This window comes from Rhipicephalus sanguineus, chromosome 3 (assembly GCF_013339695.2).
Source record: "Rhipicephalus sanguineus isolate Rsan-2018 chromosome 3, BIME_Rsan_1.4, whole genome shotgun sequence".
NCBI lineage: Eukaryota > Metazoa > Arthropoda > Arachnida > Ixodida > Ixodidae > Rhipicephalus > Rhipicephalus sanguineus.
In genome coordinates, this window is record NC_051178.1 from 213785615 (window position 1) to 213803848 (window position 18234).

At 44.2% G+C, this 18234-nt stretch overlaps 1 protein-coding gene across 1 annotated transcript in view; it reads left to right on the forward strand.

Moving 5' to 3' along the window:
* The window catches only part of LOC119388270 (band 4.1-like protein 4), a 166064-nt gene that overhangs the window by 114980 nt on the left and 32850 nt on the right, over positions 1 to 18234 (forward strand). Inside the window, exons 5-16 of the mRNA XM_037655949.2 lie at positions 1704 to 1801; positions 3848 to 3968; positions 5086 to 5173; positions 5701 to 5789; positions 5860 to 5923; positions 8128 to 8219; positions 8292 to 8360; positions 12303 to 12424; positions 12700 to 12778; positions 12836 to 12943; positions 13151 to 13255; positions 13926 to 14033. Coding sequence (XP_037511877.1) covers positions 1704 to 1801; positions 3848 to 3968; positions 5086 to 5173; positions 5701 to 5789; positions 5860 to 5923; positions 8128 to 8219; positions 8292 to 8360; positions 12303 to 12424; positions 12700 to 12778; positions 12836 to 12943; positions 13151 to 13255; positions 13926 to 14033 — 1143 coding nt within the window. The remainder of the gene's footprint in view (positions 1 to 1703; positions 1802 to 3847; positions 3969 to 5085; positions 5174 to 5700; positions 5790 to 5859; positions 5924 to 8127; positions 8220 to 8291; positions 8361 to 12302; positions 12425 to 12699; positions 12779 to 12835; positions 12944 to 13150; positions 13256 to 13925; positions 14034 to 18234) is intronic.

The following is an 18234-nucleotide window of genomic DNA, read 5'->3' on the forward strand; positions in this document are numbered from 1 at the left end:
TTGAATGTGTGTTGGTGGTGCTCTGACATCACTGTATTGTTGTATTGTATCTAAAATAGGATGCACATGCAAATGTTCGGCTGTGTGATGTCAGTTTCTCTGGATAGCTTTTATGACCGTTGTATTGTAAGTTGCAATAAACATGTGTTCTGGTAAATAGGCTACAGAGTTGTGAAGCCACAACAACTTCAGTAAACCATCCCCCGAACAGCACCTTACAGCCTGCATTGGTCAGCCAAATTTTGCAGTGAGGCCTAGTGAGTGGCCTTTTAATTGTTGCATACCTTCGCAATTAAGCTAGAAGAACGAGGTTGACTAGCAGGCCAGAGACGAGGAAGAAGAGGCTGCGGGGTTGCTTCAAGCAGATTCCATCACCACATTGTTCCCATCTGCATACATAAACATTTGTTCCTGTGTTCACCTAGCTGCATTTTGGTGGAAGTATGGGATAGCCAACCTCCAGGGGTTGCCCTTTCTCTCGATCAAGACAGTTGGTGATGTGCGAGGGTAGCGCAAGGCTCAATATTCTTCTGTTTTTTAACGAATTATCTTTGCAACTTAACTGCGCACAAGCGTTCATTCGATAGCAGTAGAGGATAAGGATGTCGTGGATTTTTTCCGGCACGACATACTGCACCATGGAGCTTCACATTGGCTCCTCACAGATCATGGGCATCACTTATTCTCAGTGTTCATTGACTTTGCTTATGTAGCCGCTACAGTGGTCAATCTTGGGCAAATGGCCCTACCAACATGCTATGTACGTTTCTGCAGAACTTGGATGTTGCTCTGCCATATGGTATGTGACCTTCACGTTTAATTCATCCCACCGTGGCACTTCTGGTTACTCACCATTTCACCTGATTCTGCTTTGACTCTGTACACTGTACTTTAATGAGGAACACAAAAAAAAGGCACAAGTTCAGGGGAGGATGGAAGCTTGAAGAGGTGACCAATTCGTGTACATGGAGTGTCGCTACAACCAACGGTTCGACAAGCGGACTTGTCTTCTTCCTTGAAGTTGCAGCCTTGAAGAAAAGTCCACCTATCTATCGAAACATCGGCTACAGTGACACCCCACGTTCACAAATTTTTCATCTCCTCTATGAGGAACACTTTTTTGCGACAGGGTATACCCACAATGAGATTGCCTCCGAAGACAGAGGCTTGTCATCTGTACAGTCAAGAATCTGCGTTGGTCACATTGCTCACTTGAATCCCTGTGTGAGGGCCCTTCCAGTGCTACGTTAGCTTGTTTCGAGGTGGCACATTGTGGCTGGTGGGATAGTGTAACTTTAAAACCAGGACTAGCCGACTGGAGACAATGAGGAAGAAGCTGTGTGGTTGCTGCTAGTGCTTCTACCACCGAGTGTTAGCCTTCTGCATTGTTTGTTGCTGGCTTCAGAAAAAACACTTGTCCCAGGCTCACAACAATACAGTTCCATCTTATAGTACCTCAGGATGAAAGTAGAAGTTCAGGGGAAGATGGTATCTTGTAATGATGAAAAGTCTTTGGAAAACGGAGTGTCGTTGGAGCTGTTTCGACAAGCAGATTTGTCGAAACATTGGCTCCAGCGAGACCCTGTGTTCCAAGGATTTTTCATTGCGTCAGGAGAAAGAAAATATTGGGGATGGGCTGCTTTTTTGCGTAATATGTTGGGTTCCTGTTGACATTCCACAGGAAAATTCTGTTGTCATTGCAGGTATCAGTACTTTCTGCAAGTGAAGCAAGATATATACCATGGTCGGCTGCCCATCAACTTTGACTTGGCTGCTGAACTTTTTGCTCTAGCCATACAGTGTGAGACAAACTTCTGTTTCTGTGGTCTACATTGCTATTCTCTACCAGTAAAACTTAAGATGACATCTTTATAGGTGCAGCTTCTGCCTACTTTAATGATATATTTGCATGTCAGGGGTTGCACTCTGAGAAGTGCAACCCCTGACAAGCAGAGAGTGCTGAGCACTCTCTCTACTTCACTGAAAGTTTGCTGTGAAGCCATATAGAAAGAGATGAAGGGAAAAAAAAGGTTGTGCTCATTATGTAACTCTCTTCCTTGGCTCTGGCAAATTTGAGAATGCAGGGGAGGCATGCTGCTCGCGTACACTAGTCAAGGCTCTAGCACTAGTCAAGAACAAAAATACATTTGTTCCATTATATTCACATGAAATACCTTTTTGTTTCTGTTGCTCTGTTGTTCCCACCCCTTGCTATAAGTTTTTAGTGTGGCAGGGTGCATTGAAATAAGGCAATAAAAATAATAAATTGGGTGCTTGTTGGCATTGCATTGACACATATGTTACCATGTCTTTTTAGGTAGGGCCAAGGGGTAATGTCATTACACTGCTGAGCTCAAAGTGATAAGTTTGATCTTGGCCATGGTGGCCACATTTACATGGAGGTGAAATGCAAACTTAGATTTAGAAATTGAATAAAACTATGCACCGTCAGAAACATACCAAACAGCCATGCATAATGAAGACTGCTTCTAGTCTATATTAATCACTAGAGGCCGGATTTTTGGGCACTAAAAAAGCTCGTTTTAGGCACCAAAAATAGGCAGGCAAAACAATGTTTTAGGCTTTCAAAATTGTAAATATAGGCACAATAAATTTTCACATGAATGCAAATAATTTCAAACAAAGACGTGTGCAACCTCTATTTACGGCAGAAAAACAAAAATGTTATTGCTCAAGATGGCACAAAGGCACCAACATTTGAACCTAGCGTTCGTTGTCCCGCACAGTTAGCACTCCCATGTTCTGCAGAACAAGTCATGTGTCCACTGTTGAATCAACACACTCCTGAGTGTCTTTCCGGAATGACTGAGAAGTGCAGAACAGGAGCAGACAGCCAAATTGCTAAAAGACCAGAAGGGAGGGATTCCTCCTGTTGGTCGGGTCAAATTGCGTAGAGCCAATTTCTCCCCTGGCAGTAAACCACTGGCGTAGCCAGCCAGGCGGGGGGGGGGTCAACCTTCCCCCCTCTCCCGAAACTTTTCAGTTTTGCGTGTGTGTATATACACGCACACATACGAACGCATGCACGAACATATATAAAGTATGGTTGTCCCCCCGTCCCCCTTCTGAAAAAGATTTCTGGCTACGCTACTGCAGTCAACACCTTAAACAGTAAATTACAAACATAACAAAAGCTGCGTGCAGTTCACATTTTTCTTTCTATCTTTTTTTTTTTTTTGCTCTTCACTCTCCTTTCCGCTGACAGCTTTCCGCAGTTTCGAATTCACCAACCGTTCGGGCCATGTCAGCGCGGCGGCAAATGCTCGCCGGCGTGTCCCGCTTCACTGCTGCTAGTTGTTGGTTGGTTGAACTAGAGGACTAGAGTTGCTTGAACTAGAGGACTATACGTTGAAACCCATGGTTCCCAACAGTCAATCTTACGCAGTAACATGAATAATGGTCTCAAACAGCACTTGGGAGCGAAACTTGAGGTTAAATAGCCTTCATATAAGCGCCAATTTTGAAAATAGGCATTTATAGGCATTTGTAAGCATTTAGGCACGAACGCCAAAAATAGGCATTTATAGGCACTATAAAAACACTAAAAGCCCTTCTTAGCCTCTAATTCATGCTCATATGTCAAAATGGTGCGATAGGAGCGCAAGGAACAAAATAGGCATTTGCCTAAAATCCGGTCTCTATTACTCACTTTGAAATACCTCTTGTTAATAACTTTCACATTAGCGGGACAAGACCAGATAAAGACTCTAATCACACAATACGCATACTCAGCGATGTTGCACTCAAGGAGAAAAGTGTGCGTAATGCTGAAATGTCATCTTTTTGTTTCACATTTAATGTTGCTTGTACCTTGTTTATTCAACAGCTGAGCTTGGTGACTACGATCCTAGACGGCATCAACCTGGTTATGCCTCGGAGCTTCGTTTTCTGGTAAACCAGACACCAGAACTAGAAGAAAAGGTTGCAGAGTTGCACAAAGGGCTGAGGTAAATGTACCACAATTTTAAAAAAAAGGTGCTGTACATAGATAGAAGCCAAGCACTTCTGTAATGGAAGACGAGCACCTCCGTCCTACATGTAAGCGGGCTTGCACAGCGTGCTTTTTGAGAGATGCACTACGTTTATCAAAGAACAATCACATCACCCACAAATATGTCAATTTAGTTGCTTTTGAATGGTTTCGAATGCTTTTCTTTAGTATGATTTCATAAAGGCAGGTGGGGAAGTAAGCAAGTCAAACAGAGGAGTCATATTGGTTCAATTTTTCTCTTAAAGCCAACATTTCATATTCTGTGTAAAGATCTAATTGGTAATACGACACAGTAGCAAATTCTTATACCCGTGCCACATGGGCACAGAAAATGGCATTTGCCTCCTAATGCCTTCAGATTTAATGCCACTCGCGCGGTGCCACACGGACGAACGAAATGGCAATCGCCCAAATGCCATTCGTCACCTAATGCCATCGCCAGAACTCATTCGACTGAGAAATGCATACTCTTGACGGCACAGCTGGCGAAGTGCGATATACCTAAATTATATAAAACAACATCCTATTCAGCTAAAAATAAAGTTTTTACGTCTTTTATTTACACTAATCACTTACACAAGTGCTTCAAACGCTGTATTTTGGATGCGACAGGCGCCAATTTCTTTTTACGCTGTGGATCGGACTAGTGTTGGCTTAGGTTGCTACGTTCAGCTACAACGTCGTGAAACAAAGCAATGAACTCAAGCTTACGGCAGTGTAATATGCTTATTTCTACATTATTTATTTAATTATTCTCGGAGGTATATGAAGCTTGTAAACGCATGTTTATTTTTTTATAACTACTCAACAATTGCTCACTACAGAAGATGCTGCGATCGACATCATCAAGTCAAATGTCATTCAGTTTGGACGTGTAGCAGCTCCGCCGAAAAAAATGTCACTCGGGAACTGAATGCTTTCACTACCGAATGTCATTTTCTGTGCCCGTGTGGCACGGGTTTTACTATACAACAGAACATGATTTCAGTGTGTCATGCAATCAGTTTTCTGACTTGTTCCTTTACCGATTTTGAGTACAAGAAATAATTTTTATATGTGTTGGTCTGTGGCAGAGGCCAAGTTCCAGCAGTTGCTGAAATGAATTTCCTTGACAAAATCAAGTGGCTGGACATGTATGGCGTGGACCTCCACCCTGTTATTGTGAGTGCATATTGTTCTTTTTTCTTAAGCAGTCTGCATCATATATGAAACAAGACTTATGCTGTATGTTCAAATCAAAATCAGTGAAATATGTGTTGAAAGCAAAAATTTTTATTTCCTTAGATTAGTGTATGTTTCCTCTACCCAGATATACTTTTTCTTCAAAAACTCATTCCTTCAACAAAGTTCTGTTGCAGCTATTATTTTCACTGCTGCTGCGGTTCGCTTAGAATGCACATATTTTTTGCTTGCTTCTTCTTTTGAACAACTGCGCAAACGAAAAAACACGGACGACAAAGAAGACACATCCAGCGCAGTCGTTCTGAAGTTATAAATTACCAACGTGCCCAGAATGCTGCTTTCATTAAGTTCTTCTTTCATTTGCATTTATATTTACCAATGCATTTATTTTCCTGCATTCTGTATTTTTATCTTGCACTCAATGTGTAGTATCACCATTACGGCCTCCTTTGATCAGTACTTTGAAACTTATCTGGACAATCTATTTTATGCTGCTTATATTTTAGGGTGAAGACCACACAGAATACTTCCTAGGCCTGACTCCCAGTGGTGTTGTAGTGCTTCGGAATAAGACCAAAGTTAGCAACTACTACTGGTGAGCTTGACCTCAATGCACAGGATGTCTTGTTCATTGTCGTGCTCCAACATTTTTGTGATTGGTGCAGGCCACGTATCACCAAGGTCTCTCACAAGGGATGTTACTTCATGCTTCAAGTTCATGACAAAACAGTACGTAATGCCTCACGCTGTTGGTACATGTAGAAATTCCACCATGCCAATTTTCCCACTGTCTTTGCATGATTTGGTCATTGGACTTGTGATCGTATTTGCAACATCTCAGGCATACTTTTAAATGTCAGCCTCATTGTTTTCATATACAGTAAAAGCTCGTTAATTCGTACTCAAATGGGACTATAAAGTTGTGTGAATTACCAGGCGGGTGCTAGAATGAACGGACATCTCACCACACTGTGCGAGCAGAATCCAAAGAAGCCACCTCTGGATTCGTAATCGCGAACTGGGCGCTACTACACGTTTGTGGCAGGTGATTTCGTAAATTATTTTCATGTAGCTCTAACAGCAAACAGAATTAATTGACCAGTCAGTGATACGCCAGAAACAAGCACCGACATGCATTCATGTGAGCAGTGAGCCTTAATATGAAATATATGACGCTATTTATGCTCCAAAACACGTTTATTTACATGGCAGAGTTAACGCAATCAAAATTAAAAGTAATCAGTAATTTGCATTTGCTTGCGTTTTCTTGTCACGACCCCATGAGCATCGCTTGCAGCTTGTGCAAGCGCTCCAGCTCAGCGTCTGAATTCTCTTCTGCTGAGAAATGCTGATGTTTCATTGTTTTGCATCTCTAGTAAATTTGGTTTGGCTTGGTTTTGCAAGACATTGTGATCACTAGAGTCCGGATTTCAGGCAAATGCCTATTTTGTTCCTTGCACTCCTATCGCACCATTTTGATATATGAGCATGAATTAGAGGTTAAGAAGGGCTTTTATAGTATTTTTATAGTGCTTATAAAGGCCTATTTTCGGAGTTTGTGCCTTAATGCTTACAAATGCCTATAAATGCCTATTTTCAATATTGGCCTTTATGAACACTATTTAGCCTCAAGTTTCGCTCCCGGGTGCAGTTTGAGCTTGGAGTTCACGTTACCGCGCAACATTGACTGTTCGGAACTCTATGGGGTTCAACTTAGTCATCTAGTTCAACCACGGAAAACAACCGCTAGCAGCAGTCAAGTGGGACACTCCGGCGAGCATTGGCCGCCATGCAGACATGGCGCGAGCGTGGATAGCCGGCTCTCCACGGATAGCCCTGGAGAGCCGTCTGAGGGAAGGAGAGTGAAGAGCAAAAAAAAAAAAAGAAAGAAAAATGTGATGTGCATGCGGCTTTTGTTTCGTTTATACGTAATTGACTTTTTAAGGTGCTCGCTACGGTAGCGTAGCCAGAAATGTTCATCGGGGAGAGATGGGTTCAGTCACACTTTATGTATGTTCGTGTGCGTTTGTATTTGGGCATGTTTATATGCACATGCAATACCTCCCCGCTTGGCTAGCCAGTGGTTCACTGCTAGGGGGGAAATTGGCTCTATGCAATTCGACCCGGCCAATAGAAGGAATCCCTCCCTTCTGGCCTTTTAGCGATCAGGCTATCTGCTCCTGCTCTGCCCTTCTCAGCCATGCCGCTAAGATACCCAGGAGTGTGTTGGTTCGACAGTGGTCACTTGACTCACCGTGCAGAACACGGGATAGACCAAACCGTGCGAGACAAAGCACAATTGCACGGCTATGTTCAACTGTTGGCGTCTCTGTGCCATCCTTAAGCAATAGCATTTTTGTTTTCCTGTCGTAGACAGATGTTATGCACGTCTTCGTTTAAAATTATCTGCATTTATGTGAAAATTTATTGTGCCTATATTTACGATATTGGAGACCTAAAACGTTGTTTTGCTTTCCTATTTCTGGCGCCTAAAACGACCTTTTTTAATGCCTAAAAATCCGGCCTCTAGTGATAACCTTGGGCCAACCTCTGTGAGGAGCAATGAAAACCAGGGTCTCCCAGTTCGAATGAACCGTTGTGGTTACCAACCCGTTCGAATTATCGTTAGTTTTCCCCCATGGAAATGCACAGGGCTGTGCCGGGACCAGGGCGTCAGTTTGAATTAACTGTAAGTTCTAATTAATAGAGTTCGAATTAACAAGCTTTTACTGTACTAAGGGATGAAACAAGCAAGATGGACAAATGTACAATGGACAGAACTTTGTGTTTCAAACAGTTTGTCTTATTGTTTCTTCCTTTTCATAATATGTATCAGCCTGCTCAGATGCAGTGCATTTGTGCTTTATTGAGCCTTAACATTAAAAAGCCGGCTATAACTTACAACCATTATTCTCCATTCCACCATTTGTTAGAATGATGACAGCACATATGGATTTGAGCTAGCCACTAAGCAAGCATGCAAGCATCTGTGGAGGTGCTGTGTTGATCACCATTCTTTCTTCAGGTAGTATGACCGATTCCTCTCTTTCTTTACAACACAGCTCACCATGTAATTTCACACAGTCCTTATTTTCAGGCTCACCCAGACACCTGAAAATGCTATTGCGTCAAAGTGCTTTGGGTGGGGAGGAAAGCTTAGGGTCAGGTAAGTACTACCCGTTGTTTTTCTGTCCATGAAACATAAATTACACAAATGTCGAAGGAGGTTGCGGTTATGAAAATGCAATTATAAACATTCTCAAAAATTTTGAACGACGTGTGTACAGTGAAACCTTGGTGATACGATCACAGCTCATACGAATTTCGGGGTGATACGAATTTTTCGTTGGTCCCGGCCAAGGCCCATTGGCCTGCAATGTAATGGAGTATGGTTGTTGCGAACCAATTTTCACCCAGCGACGTTTGATACGAATGTACGCTACCACCCAGGTACGAAGAGGTGCTGTCCGCACTGTCACGGAAGACGCGCGAAGCACGTGCGAGTGCGGGAACGCAAGCGTGGGCATGCGCGCCGCACCGCCAAATCGTCAGAATCACGGTGTAAAAAAAAACATTTTTCTTACGGTCAGAATAAACCTTCAGAGACGCATCACGGCCTCGGAGATTGTGTACGCGAATCTTTGAGGCTCTTATGTGCCTTTGCGTTTAGATTACAGAGGACATTAGCGCCATGCTTTTTTTTTCTAACGCGTCAACGCGGGCTGCTGTCGTTGTACTGTGTTTACACGTGCCTGCCTCGTGCATCAGACATCTTATGAAAGGTGGACGAGGACCGAAAGAAGGCGAGGGCGGTCTTGGTGAAGGAGTCAGGCCTCACAACGTCAACATGTGCGACCATTGAGGTCGCACTTGTGTGGGCACGGCCGTAAATCTCCCAAAAAACATCACTAAAACCTCCGCGATAACAAAATCATAACACAGCACCGTGGTTCTGTAATTTTGTGGCCTTGATCTATCGCGTCAAAGCGCTTCTTTTGTTACTTTTGCTGCAGTACTCCGGTGTCATGCAAAAAGCATACTAAAATTTGGAAGGGGCTACTGCTGTCGTGGGTCACAACGCACCTTATTCATTACGCGCGAACGGGCTATGTTATTACGAGTGGTGGTATCTTTGCCAAAATCTAAAAACTGAACTGACAATCATTCAGGGTTCTTCCTGACGTTGCTGTGGCCCTGAAAAACAATAAATGAAAATCTACGCCAGCTTTCTTCTGACGCATGCTAATTTTCCATGCTTTCTGGTGATACGAATTTCAGATGATGCGAATATTTTTGGTGGTCCCGTGAGATTCGTATCACCGAGGTTTCACTGTATTTAGAATCCCACCGTCCATTCATTAATGTACCTTGATCTGTTTCATCGTCTGGGTTGATTTAATAGCTTTAAAAGCACACTTTTGATTTCCCAGCATGCATTCTCCTCAACACTACAGCTCGTGTCATCTTAGTCAGCCAATCAAAATTTTCTGTCATCAACAAAACACTGTGACACAGTGATGTCTTTTGAGCCATAATTAACTGAGGTTCCGAGCATCATACTGCTTCGACTGTGGCACCGTAAGGACATCACACCATGCGTCATGCGCACAAACCATGCGATTCCAAAATGGCCAACCTTCCTGAGCTGCAGCGTCGCATGTCGGAACCCTGGTGGAGGAATAAGAGAGGTCTCTCAATGGTGGTGCTTCGCCGCATGATGAGAACGCGCTCATAGTTCTTTGAGAATGCACTGACTACTTGCGTGCATTTCGGCCATCCTCCAAGCTGTGGCACTGCATGTTTGGGGCATGGAGGTTTGGGGGCCATTGTTCGTGCACGTCACATGCAGTTGCTAGTACTTATGTGCTTTATGTTGGCGCTTATTCATTTTGTGAACCTGTGATGGACAAAAAAATGTTTTGTCCGGGGCTGCACGACCGGGTGCAAGTCGTTTCGGGAGAAGTACTCACTGTCTTCTGCCCTGAAAGACGATGAAAGAGCTGGTACATGATGCATCAATACATGCAAAGATGATTTTGTGGCTCTACAAAATGAGCATTCACAGCATTTGGCCACATGTATCGCGCTGAACCGATGACTCCTAAAGCTCCTCTACCTATGGAAGAGTACTGCCATCTGCTCTCTCCCCTGCCGTCTCCTCTCCTAAACCTCTTAGCTTTTTTTTTCCACAAAAAATTTCGACAGTTGTGCCCTCTCCGAAGTTCCAGGTAAAGCTTTCAAATCGGGCCATAGACGCTGGCGTTCTGTCCAGTGCGTCTGTGGACAGGCGCATCACATGCATGCAGAGAGCAGAGAGGAACATCCAAAATGGTGCTGAGGCGGATAAACAAAAGTATAAAGAAGTGAAAGGGTGCTGTCTCACGAGATAGCAGTTGCCCAATCACAGGTGCGGTAAAGAAGGAAGCAGTGTTGATCAAAGGATGGTGTTACTTTTCCAAAGCTAGAGGGGCATTTATAGCACCCAGATCAGCGCGCCATAAGTTGGAAACTGCTAGAAGCGCACGCTATGCTGGTATGCTTAGGGGCGCACCGTCTATACACCTCTCATATTCTTCCACTGTGGTTAAAACAGAGTCGACTTTTGGACTTTAAAACAGTACTCTGAGCTGAAAAATTGCTGTATTATTCTTTTATCTCCTAAATTTCATATAAACCTCTAATTTTAGAGCAAACGGAGGTTAACAATGTGTGTGCAGTTTCAAATGTCTTAAGATGAAGTCACTGCCCCGCCACGGTGGTCTAGTGGTTATGGCGCTCGATTGCTGACCCGAAGGTCGCGGGATCGAATCCCGGCCGCGGCGGCTGCATTTTCGATGGAGGCGAAAATGTCTGAGGCCCGTGTACCTAGCTTTAGGTGCACGTTAAAGAACCCCAGGTGGTCGAAATTTCCGGAGGCCTCCACTACGGCGTCTCTCATAATCATATCGTGGTTTTGGGACGTTAAACCCCAGATATTATTAAGATGAAGTCACTAGTTAGTGCCTATGCTGGCTGGCAGTGCTGCATTGTCATTTTAGGAGCACAAGAAAGCTGGGATTTCAAATGAGTGACATTAAATGTAGACTGAATATTGCACCAAAATATATAGAAATCGGCATGCCCAGTGCTTATTGAAGCAGTGAAAATTACAGCTGGGCAGCTCCATTTTCTTTTCTCAACCCCTTTAAGCAAGATAGTTATTTACCAGGATTTTAATGCATGTAGGATATAAGGTGCCATCTGCATAAATTCATACATGTAAATGGAAATGTGCGGTTTGGTTTGTGCATTAGTTTGTGCTTGTCAGATCAGTACAATACAGGACACAATGCAGTGTCCCGGGGCACCTGTAAGCAGCAAGATTGCTCACTGAAATCATCATAATAAGTGTCCAGATTGATATTTAGCTGTTGGTGCTTCAGACTATCTGGCAGTGCATGCAATATTGTCTAGGTGATGCAGGTTTTGTTGGTTTGCTTTCATGATTTGTGCAAATTAAGTGCAGAGGCTGTGTCTTTGCACGCTTTCATATTTACCGATATTGTAAGTTCCCTAAACAGTATTGCTCATCACACTGCCAGTCGCGCCATATATCCATTTCTTCTCTCTAGATTTTAGCATATTGGTTTCTTCCGAGCCCTTTCATTCACCAAAAATTTTTACATTTTACCTCCTTGTTGCCAGTATTAGCATATTAGCGTGCCAAGCCAACTGTAATACTGCTTGATGTCGCTATAAACAGCTTTTCGACAAGAACACTTGTTGAACACACGTAAAAGAAACGTGTCTGTAGTTGTGGTTAGACGAATCATCATATGACTACAAGTGTCTAGTAACCCCATGAAAATGCATTTTGTATGCCTGAACACCGAACATGCTAGAACGCTCTAATTCCATATGGGTCATTGGCCTAGTTTTTAAATTTTATGTATCTGCAGGTGTACATTAAATGCTAGCATGTAGTGCCTCGACACCTTGTTTTATAGGGAATCATTACTGATGTCACATTTGCTACATTGCCACATAGCTGATTGTGCACCCATGATAGATGTGTTGCCATCATTCATTTATTGTGAAAAATATCTTTGCTCAACTGTTATGTGTCCAGCACACGCAGAGAACGGCCAAATCCAGGCAGCTTCAAAATACAGCCCCGACAGCAGCCGACATTTGTGCGAGTGCCAAGCAGGCGATACCAGCGACGGCTTGGACAGCCTGATGGTGCTGATGGTACATCCACTTTGCATGTCAAATATGAAAGCTTTTAGGTATAACTTTATTAGGGCTCTTGCAATAATAATGACGATAGTGATGATGATAATGGCGACGATAGTAAGAATAGCGATGATAGTGATTAAAGCAGAAAGCTAGAGCATCACGTATGTTTTCACATTGTGGAGATAATTTGTCTGGTAAACTGCGAAACTGCAGGGTGCAACTTGAAGTCATTACAAAAATTAAAGGGGGTAAAGGTAGCATTTGCTTGTGAATTCATGTCATTTCAGCAGGAACACAGGTCGAGGAAGAAGGAAAACATGTGGCTGACCACAGGAATGGAAGCCACTGGGCTCACACGGCTCTCTTGTAAGTCATTCTCAAGTCGGCACTTGACAGTTGTACTGAAGCCCGTTTCCTGGACAGGTCACCGTCATCTATGTCACTTCACCACAGTTCCCCTTTGCCAGCCACTTCAACACCAGTAACGGCAGGGAACCAGTCAGTGCCACCTTGGGAAGATCCAAAACAGAGGTATGTACTATGGACACAAGTTTCCTTAATGCAGCGTGCACTGTGTTGTACGTATTTAATATATCTTTTTTTCTTTTTTATTTTGACCTACCAGATGTGGATATTAAAGTGCACAGTTATAACAATACCAGTACATTAAAAAATCTAATGCATTGATCATTACAGTTTTCCAGAGGTTGGCTTCTTTAACGTTTTCCTCATTGCCAGGGGTCTCTACTCAAGTTCAACAAACCCTTCACCACGGTCTATTCGAAGCTCTGGGTCCAGGCACTGCCGGTCATCATCCACTGAGGGAGACTGCAGGCGAAGGCGGTAAGGGAAGCAGTTTTTTTTGTAAACTATGGCATACAATCGATGTTGTATAATAGTTATTTTAGACAGTCTTTCTCACCTTAATAATGTCTTAACTATTATAATCTTATCCCTTATGTAACCCTCTATGGGGCAAAGGAATTACCAATGCATGAATGTAACATTAAGAGGTAGAAGGACAATATTTTGCTGATAGAATAAACCAAATTGAGACTCGGAAGCAACAAATGATGCAGAAAGACGTGTATTTCTGCTGTTTCTCGTAACAAGCGGCATCCTGCGATCTTATGATTGCTGTTGTGTTTGCCACTGTAGCTGTGTTGTGTTTTAATGTAGTGACATGCCATGTCAATTTAGGCAGAAGCTTAGGGGAATGTGCAAGCTTGAAGAGATGAAAAATTCGTGAACACAGGGTGTCGCTGGAGCCTACGTTTCGACAAGCTTCGAAAACTTCCCTCCAGCGACAACCCGTGTTCAATTTTTCATCTGTGCTTATCAGCTACATGGTATTTCAGGAGCACTTAAGAAATTAGTTATACCTATAGTATACCATACTAATCTCAGCTCTGTCTTATTTTGTATTTTCGCTACAGTGTTTATGAATTTGGCAGCATGTCAAAGGCTTTTGGAAGACCTTTTTTTTTTTTTCTGCAATCTCATCTCTTTGTAGGCATCACAGCCGACGAGGTTCAGATAATGAGAGCGAAGTGTCCAAGTCCTCTCGTAGCTCTCGAGCATCCAAGTGCTCCCGAGCAAGCAGCGGAGGTTGCCGGCACAGGTAATCAACTCTGCTACTGTCGCAGGATTCTGTAAAAATGAAACAGCTCTTGAGCTCTGTGTGGTGGACTTTGTGCTGCACTTATGATGCTGGTCACAGAGCAAGAATTCTTGACAAGGCAAAACTGTGCTCGCTCGGGCGTCCTGATAAAGTCACGGAATTGGGCACAGCACTGACGTGCCCTCTGTCGTGAGAGTCTGCTAGCGGAGAGGGAAAAACGCGCGCACCAAGCTCTCTGACGAAGCTCGTCAGTTCAAGGCCATTCCGTGCCAACTCGCCGTTCGCACTTTACACCCAAGTGGGTGTGTTTCTTGTGTGTACTTGCCGGCTCCATATTTTTCGGTAAATTAACGGAAAAATTGGCGTCACATACAGGAATATTACCTGAGTGAGATATCTACAATTTTTGGTCATGTGAACTCTATAGGTTAAGCATAATTTTTAAGGCAAAAGCATCAGATGCCTCATCAAACGCAAAAATTGACCGTCGGCGGCGTCAACATGAGTGATGGGAAAAATCATCATCCTGTGATGACGTCACCACATGACGTTATCATGAAGTCATAAATTGCCAAAATTTGTGATGTCATCATAACGTCACATTACGTGACATCAGCACTTTGCATTGCCTCCAGGTGAGGCACAGAAAGCTTGTAATGCCTCCGATCCTGGAGACAGTGCAAAACCACATTAGGTGCAGAAAGCTTTTGCACGGGGGTGGGGCAGGATAGACACATCGACTGAAGAAAAAAAAGAAAATGGCTTTCACCTTCGTTCGTCTTCGTCTAATGCATAAGGAACCCTGTGAGTTTTTCCAGTGAATGATGGGACTTACTCTCCGAGAAGTGCCTCTCGCAAATAGGAACTTTGAAGGTTGCGTTCCCACTCCTCGCAGGATGCGTACCCACTGTTGCAGTTCAGCACGACACATTTCCGCCCCAGTACTAAAGGAGCACTGGTGGAAATCTGCAAGGTGCTCTCCTTTGTTCACAGAGCAATTCTTCTTTCTACGTGCCTTTGTTGCGGCGTGAAAAGCGCGCGCTAAGTTCGAGGTGTCAGCGCCGCCGGCACAACGCGGAAGCCACCGAGTGTGCTAAAGAGACAGAAAACCTGCAAATCGCAAAGGAATGCGCGACAGCTTGCCCGCGCAAACTGGAAACTTTCCCTCTCAAGGCCATTTATGCAAACGTGCGCACAGCATGGAGCGAGGAGCAAGGGGCCCATGCATGCAGCAGACATCGTTTGCTCAGGGGCCACAACTAGCAGCTCGTTTCAAGTGCTGTACGATCTAAAATTCGGGCAGTATATATTAGTAAATGCAGCTGAAATATCTGTCACATCTATCAATTGATGTCACTGACAGAAATCTGACAGAAATGCGCGACAGCTTGCCCGCGCGAACTGGAAACTTTCCCTCTCAAGGCCATCTGCGCAAACGTGCGCACAACATGGAGCGAGGAGCAAGGGGCCCATGCATGCGGCAGACGTCGTTTGCTCAGGGGCCACAACTAGCAGCTCGTTTCAAGTGCTGTACGATCTAAAATTCGGGCAGTATTTATTAGTAAATGCAGCTGAAATATGTCACATCTATCAATTGATGTCACTGACAGAAATCTGAGAAATTTTACAATGTATGAGGCAGTATCAATGCGCGACAGCTTGCCCGCGCGAACTGGAAACTTTCCCTCTCAAGGCCATCTACGCAAACGTGCGCACAACATGGAACGAGGAGCAAGGGGCCCATGCATGCGGCAGACGTCGTTTGCTCAGGGGCCACAACTAGCAGCTCGTTTCAAGTGCTGTACGATCTAAAATTCGGGCAGTATTTATTAGTAAATGCAGCTGAAATATCTGTCACATCTATCAATTGATGTCACTGACAGAAATCTGAGAAATTTTACAATGTATGAGGCAGTATCACGATTTTTATACGTCGCGTCCATAGAAGAGCATGTAAACGATAGTAACGCGCTGGAAGCATCATCTGTCGTGCTGTGGCGAAAACCACATTTCCTCTGTGACGCCATTGCGCCGCCCTCGCACGCTGCGGCGGCCGAGCAGTTTCTCCTTCTCAAATACTTCTTTCTCCGTGATGCTGGTATAGACGCACGAGAATTGTCTCCAGAGGTCAAATATGTGTCTGGCTTGGAGACTCATCTATTAGCAGCCTTGTAATGTTAGCCTAATGAGCGTACTAAGCAAAATTAGCGCAAGAATAGTTTTGTACTTTTGTTTTTATCGCGTGGTTGTCCAAACATGGCCAGTTAAAAGGAAGCATGTTGTTTGCACGTTGAACTCCGTTGCAAAAAGCAAGGCTTTGAAAGTTTCTTCTGTTAGAGCCCGAGGTGGTTGAACGTGCCTTTACATTGTTTATGTAGCCAGTGAAATCGTTCTAAAGCTACAACAAGCGATAATCATGCACATAGACGGGCGCCTTGCAGCCACTTCCACCGCGGGACGTATCATGGATATGAAACCATTCCTTGAATGTTTTCATAAAACAAATTATAGCACCTGCTTCATATGCAGGTCACGGTCTCCACAGGAGTTCTGCAGATGTTCTGGCGCTGTGCAAACCTGCAGAGAGAACACTTGAACAGCGCAAATCACATTGTGCTTTTCTGTGTTGGAAGGATACACATGTTTTCTTGACAAGATCAGAGCCAGTTTGACTCTCAGCTGCTTTTGATGTATAATTTCTGTACAAATGTCCTTGTTACAACATTGCAGCCACCCATGAGCAGCCTGTCCAGGTTGACTTGAGATGTTTTTCATCACAGATTGAAACCGTGAGGTGCCTTGTGCTCAAAAAGCACATAGTACATTTTAGTGAAAACCAGCAAAAGGGAATTTATTTGCACCTTTTTGGATAAGTAAGCCTGCTATAGCTGAATTATAGCTGAATTTAACACACTGAGGAATCAACGATGTTCAAACACCAGGATAACGAACGAGTAAAGTTTGTCCCTGCCAGGAATCCAAGCCTATGTCGTCACTGATCATGTCTCACGAACTAAGGCGTATTCGGTGAGTGGGAAGGTGTCCGCAGGATTGTCTGAATGGAGCTCCTCATCACACACACAAGAGTTGACCCCGTGCAAGCTGCTTCAAGGTCCCAAGAAAAGTAGTAGGGGTACACTCGGCGACAACTTATCTTGACAGTGGAGCGAAGGCTACGGAGGCGGGGCTTCCGCACATTCGTGTTGCTCCGCAAGTAGTACGGCAGCTTGCGGCTGATTTCTGTTTTGCTCGCTCGCATCATTTACGTGTTTAGATGATTATATACACGAAAAATGTGAATGGGGGAGATATTTCGATAGTTCAGTGTACATTTTAGTGCCATATTACAAGTATATTTTTCTTGAAGAACTAAACAGCATGTTTGTGGCCGCACGCAGACCCACTACGTCATAGACGCTGTCGAGACGCTCTACTGGTAAGGGACACGCCCTAGAACGCGTCGTCCGCGCAGCGCTTCGCGAGAGACACCGTACGCACCCATGTCACATTCCAAAAAGCCCCACTTTATTCTCGACCACTCTCTACATAACCATGAGGGCGCCATTGGTGAGTTATTATTTTCTACGCACCCTCTACATCCCTCCTTCTGGAGCATGAATGTATTATGTTTGAGAACACCGCACAGTCAGAACAATAACATGCACACATGAGTCAAAAAGTCAGAGCCTCAGTCTGCGTGGAGTTTTCAGACATCTTCCGTAACGTGAATATCGAGCACTGGGAGACCCAGGAACTCATGCACTTTCATTCTGCACGTTGTCCATCGCCGACTGGCCTGTTACAGGATCCTGGCTACAGTCACCATTGACTGGAGTATCCGACACCAGGCCTGGAACATTCGCACAGTCCGTAGACTGTTGCATGGGTGAGGGCGTCTTGCATGAATTTCTCGAAGAAGCCGATGGTACAGTGCCTAAAGTAGACGGGGAACTGACGCTTGGGACAAGATGACGACGATTCCTGACTAGGACACTGGTGGGAGTCTGGACCACTTAAGAGTGTGGCCTATGAGCAGGACTCAGAACCGTAGCCCACACTTTGGCATCTTGCACCCACACTTCTTCCCCTTCTTTCAGAGCACGGAGATTCTTTGAAGCGTGATGTGTATCGAAATTCTTTGCCTGAGCTTGTTGTTGGCTTCTGTCCCGGTCTTCAAAGTCATTTGTCCATGGCCAGTCCG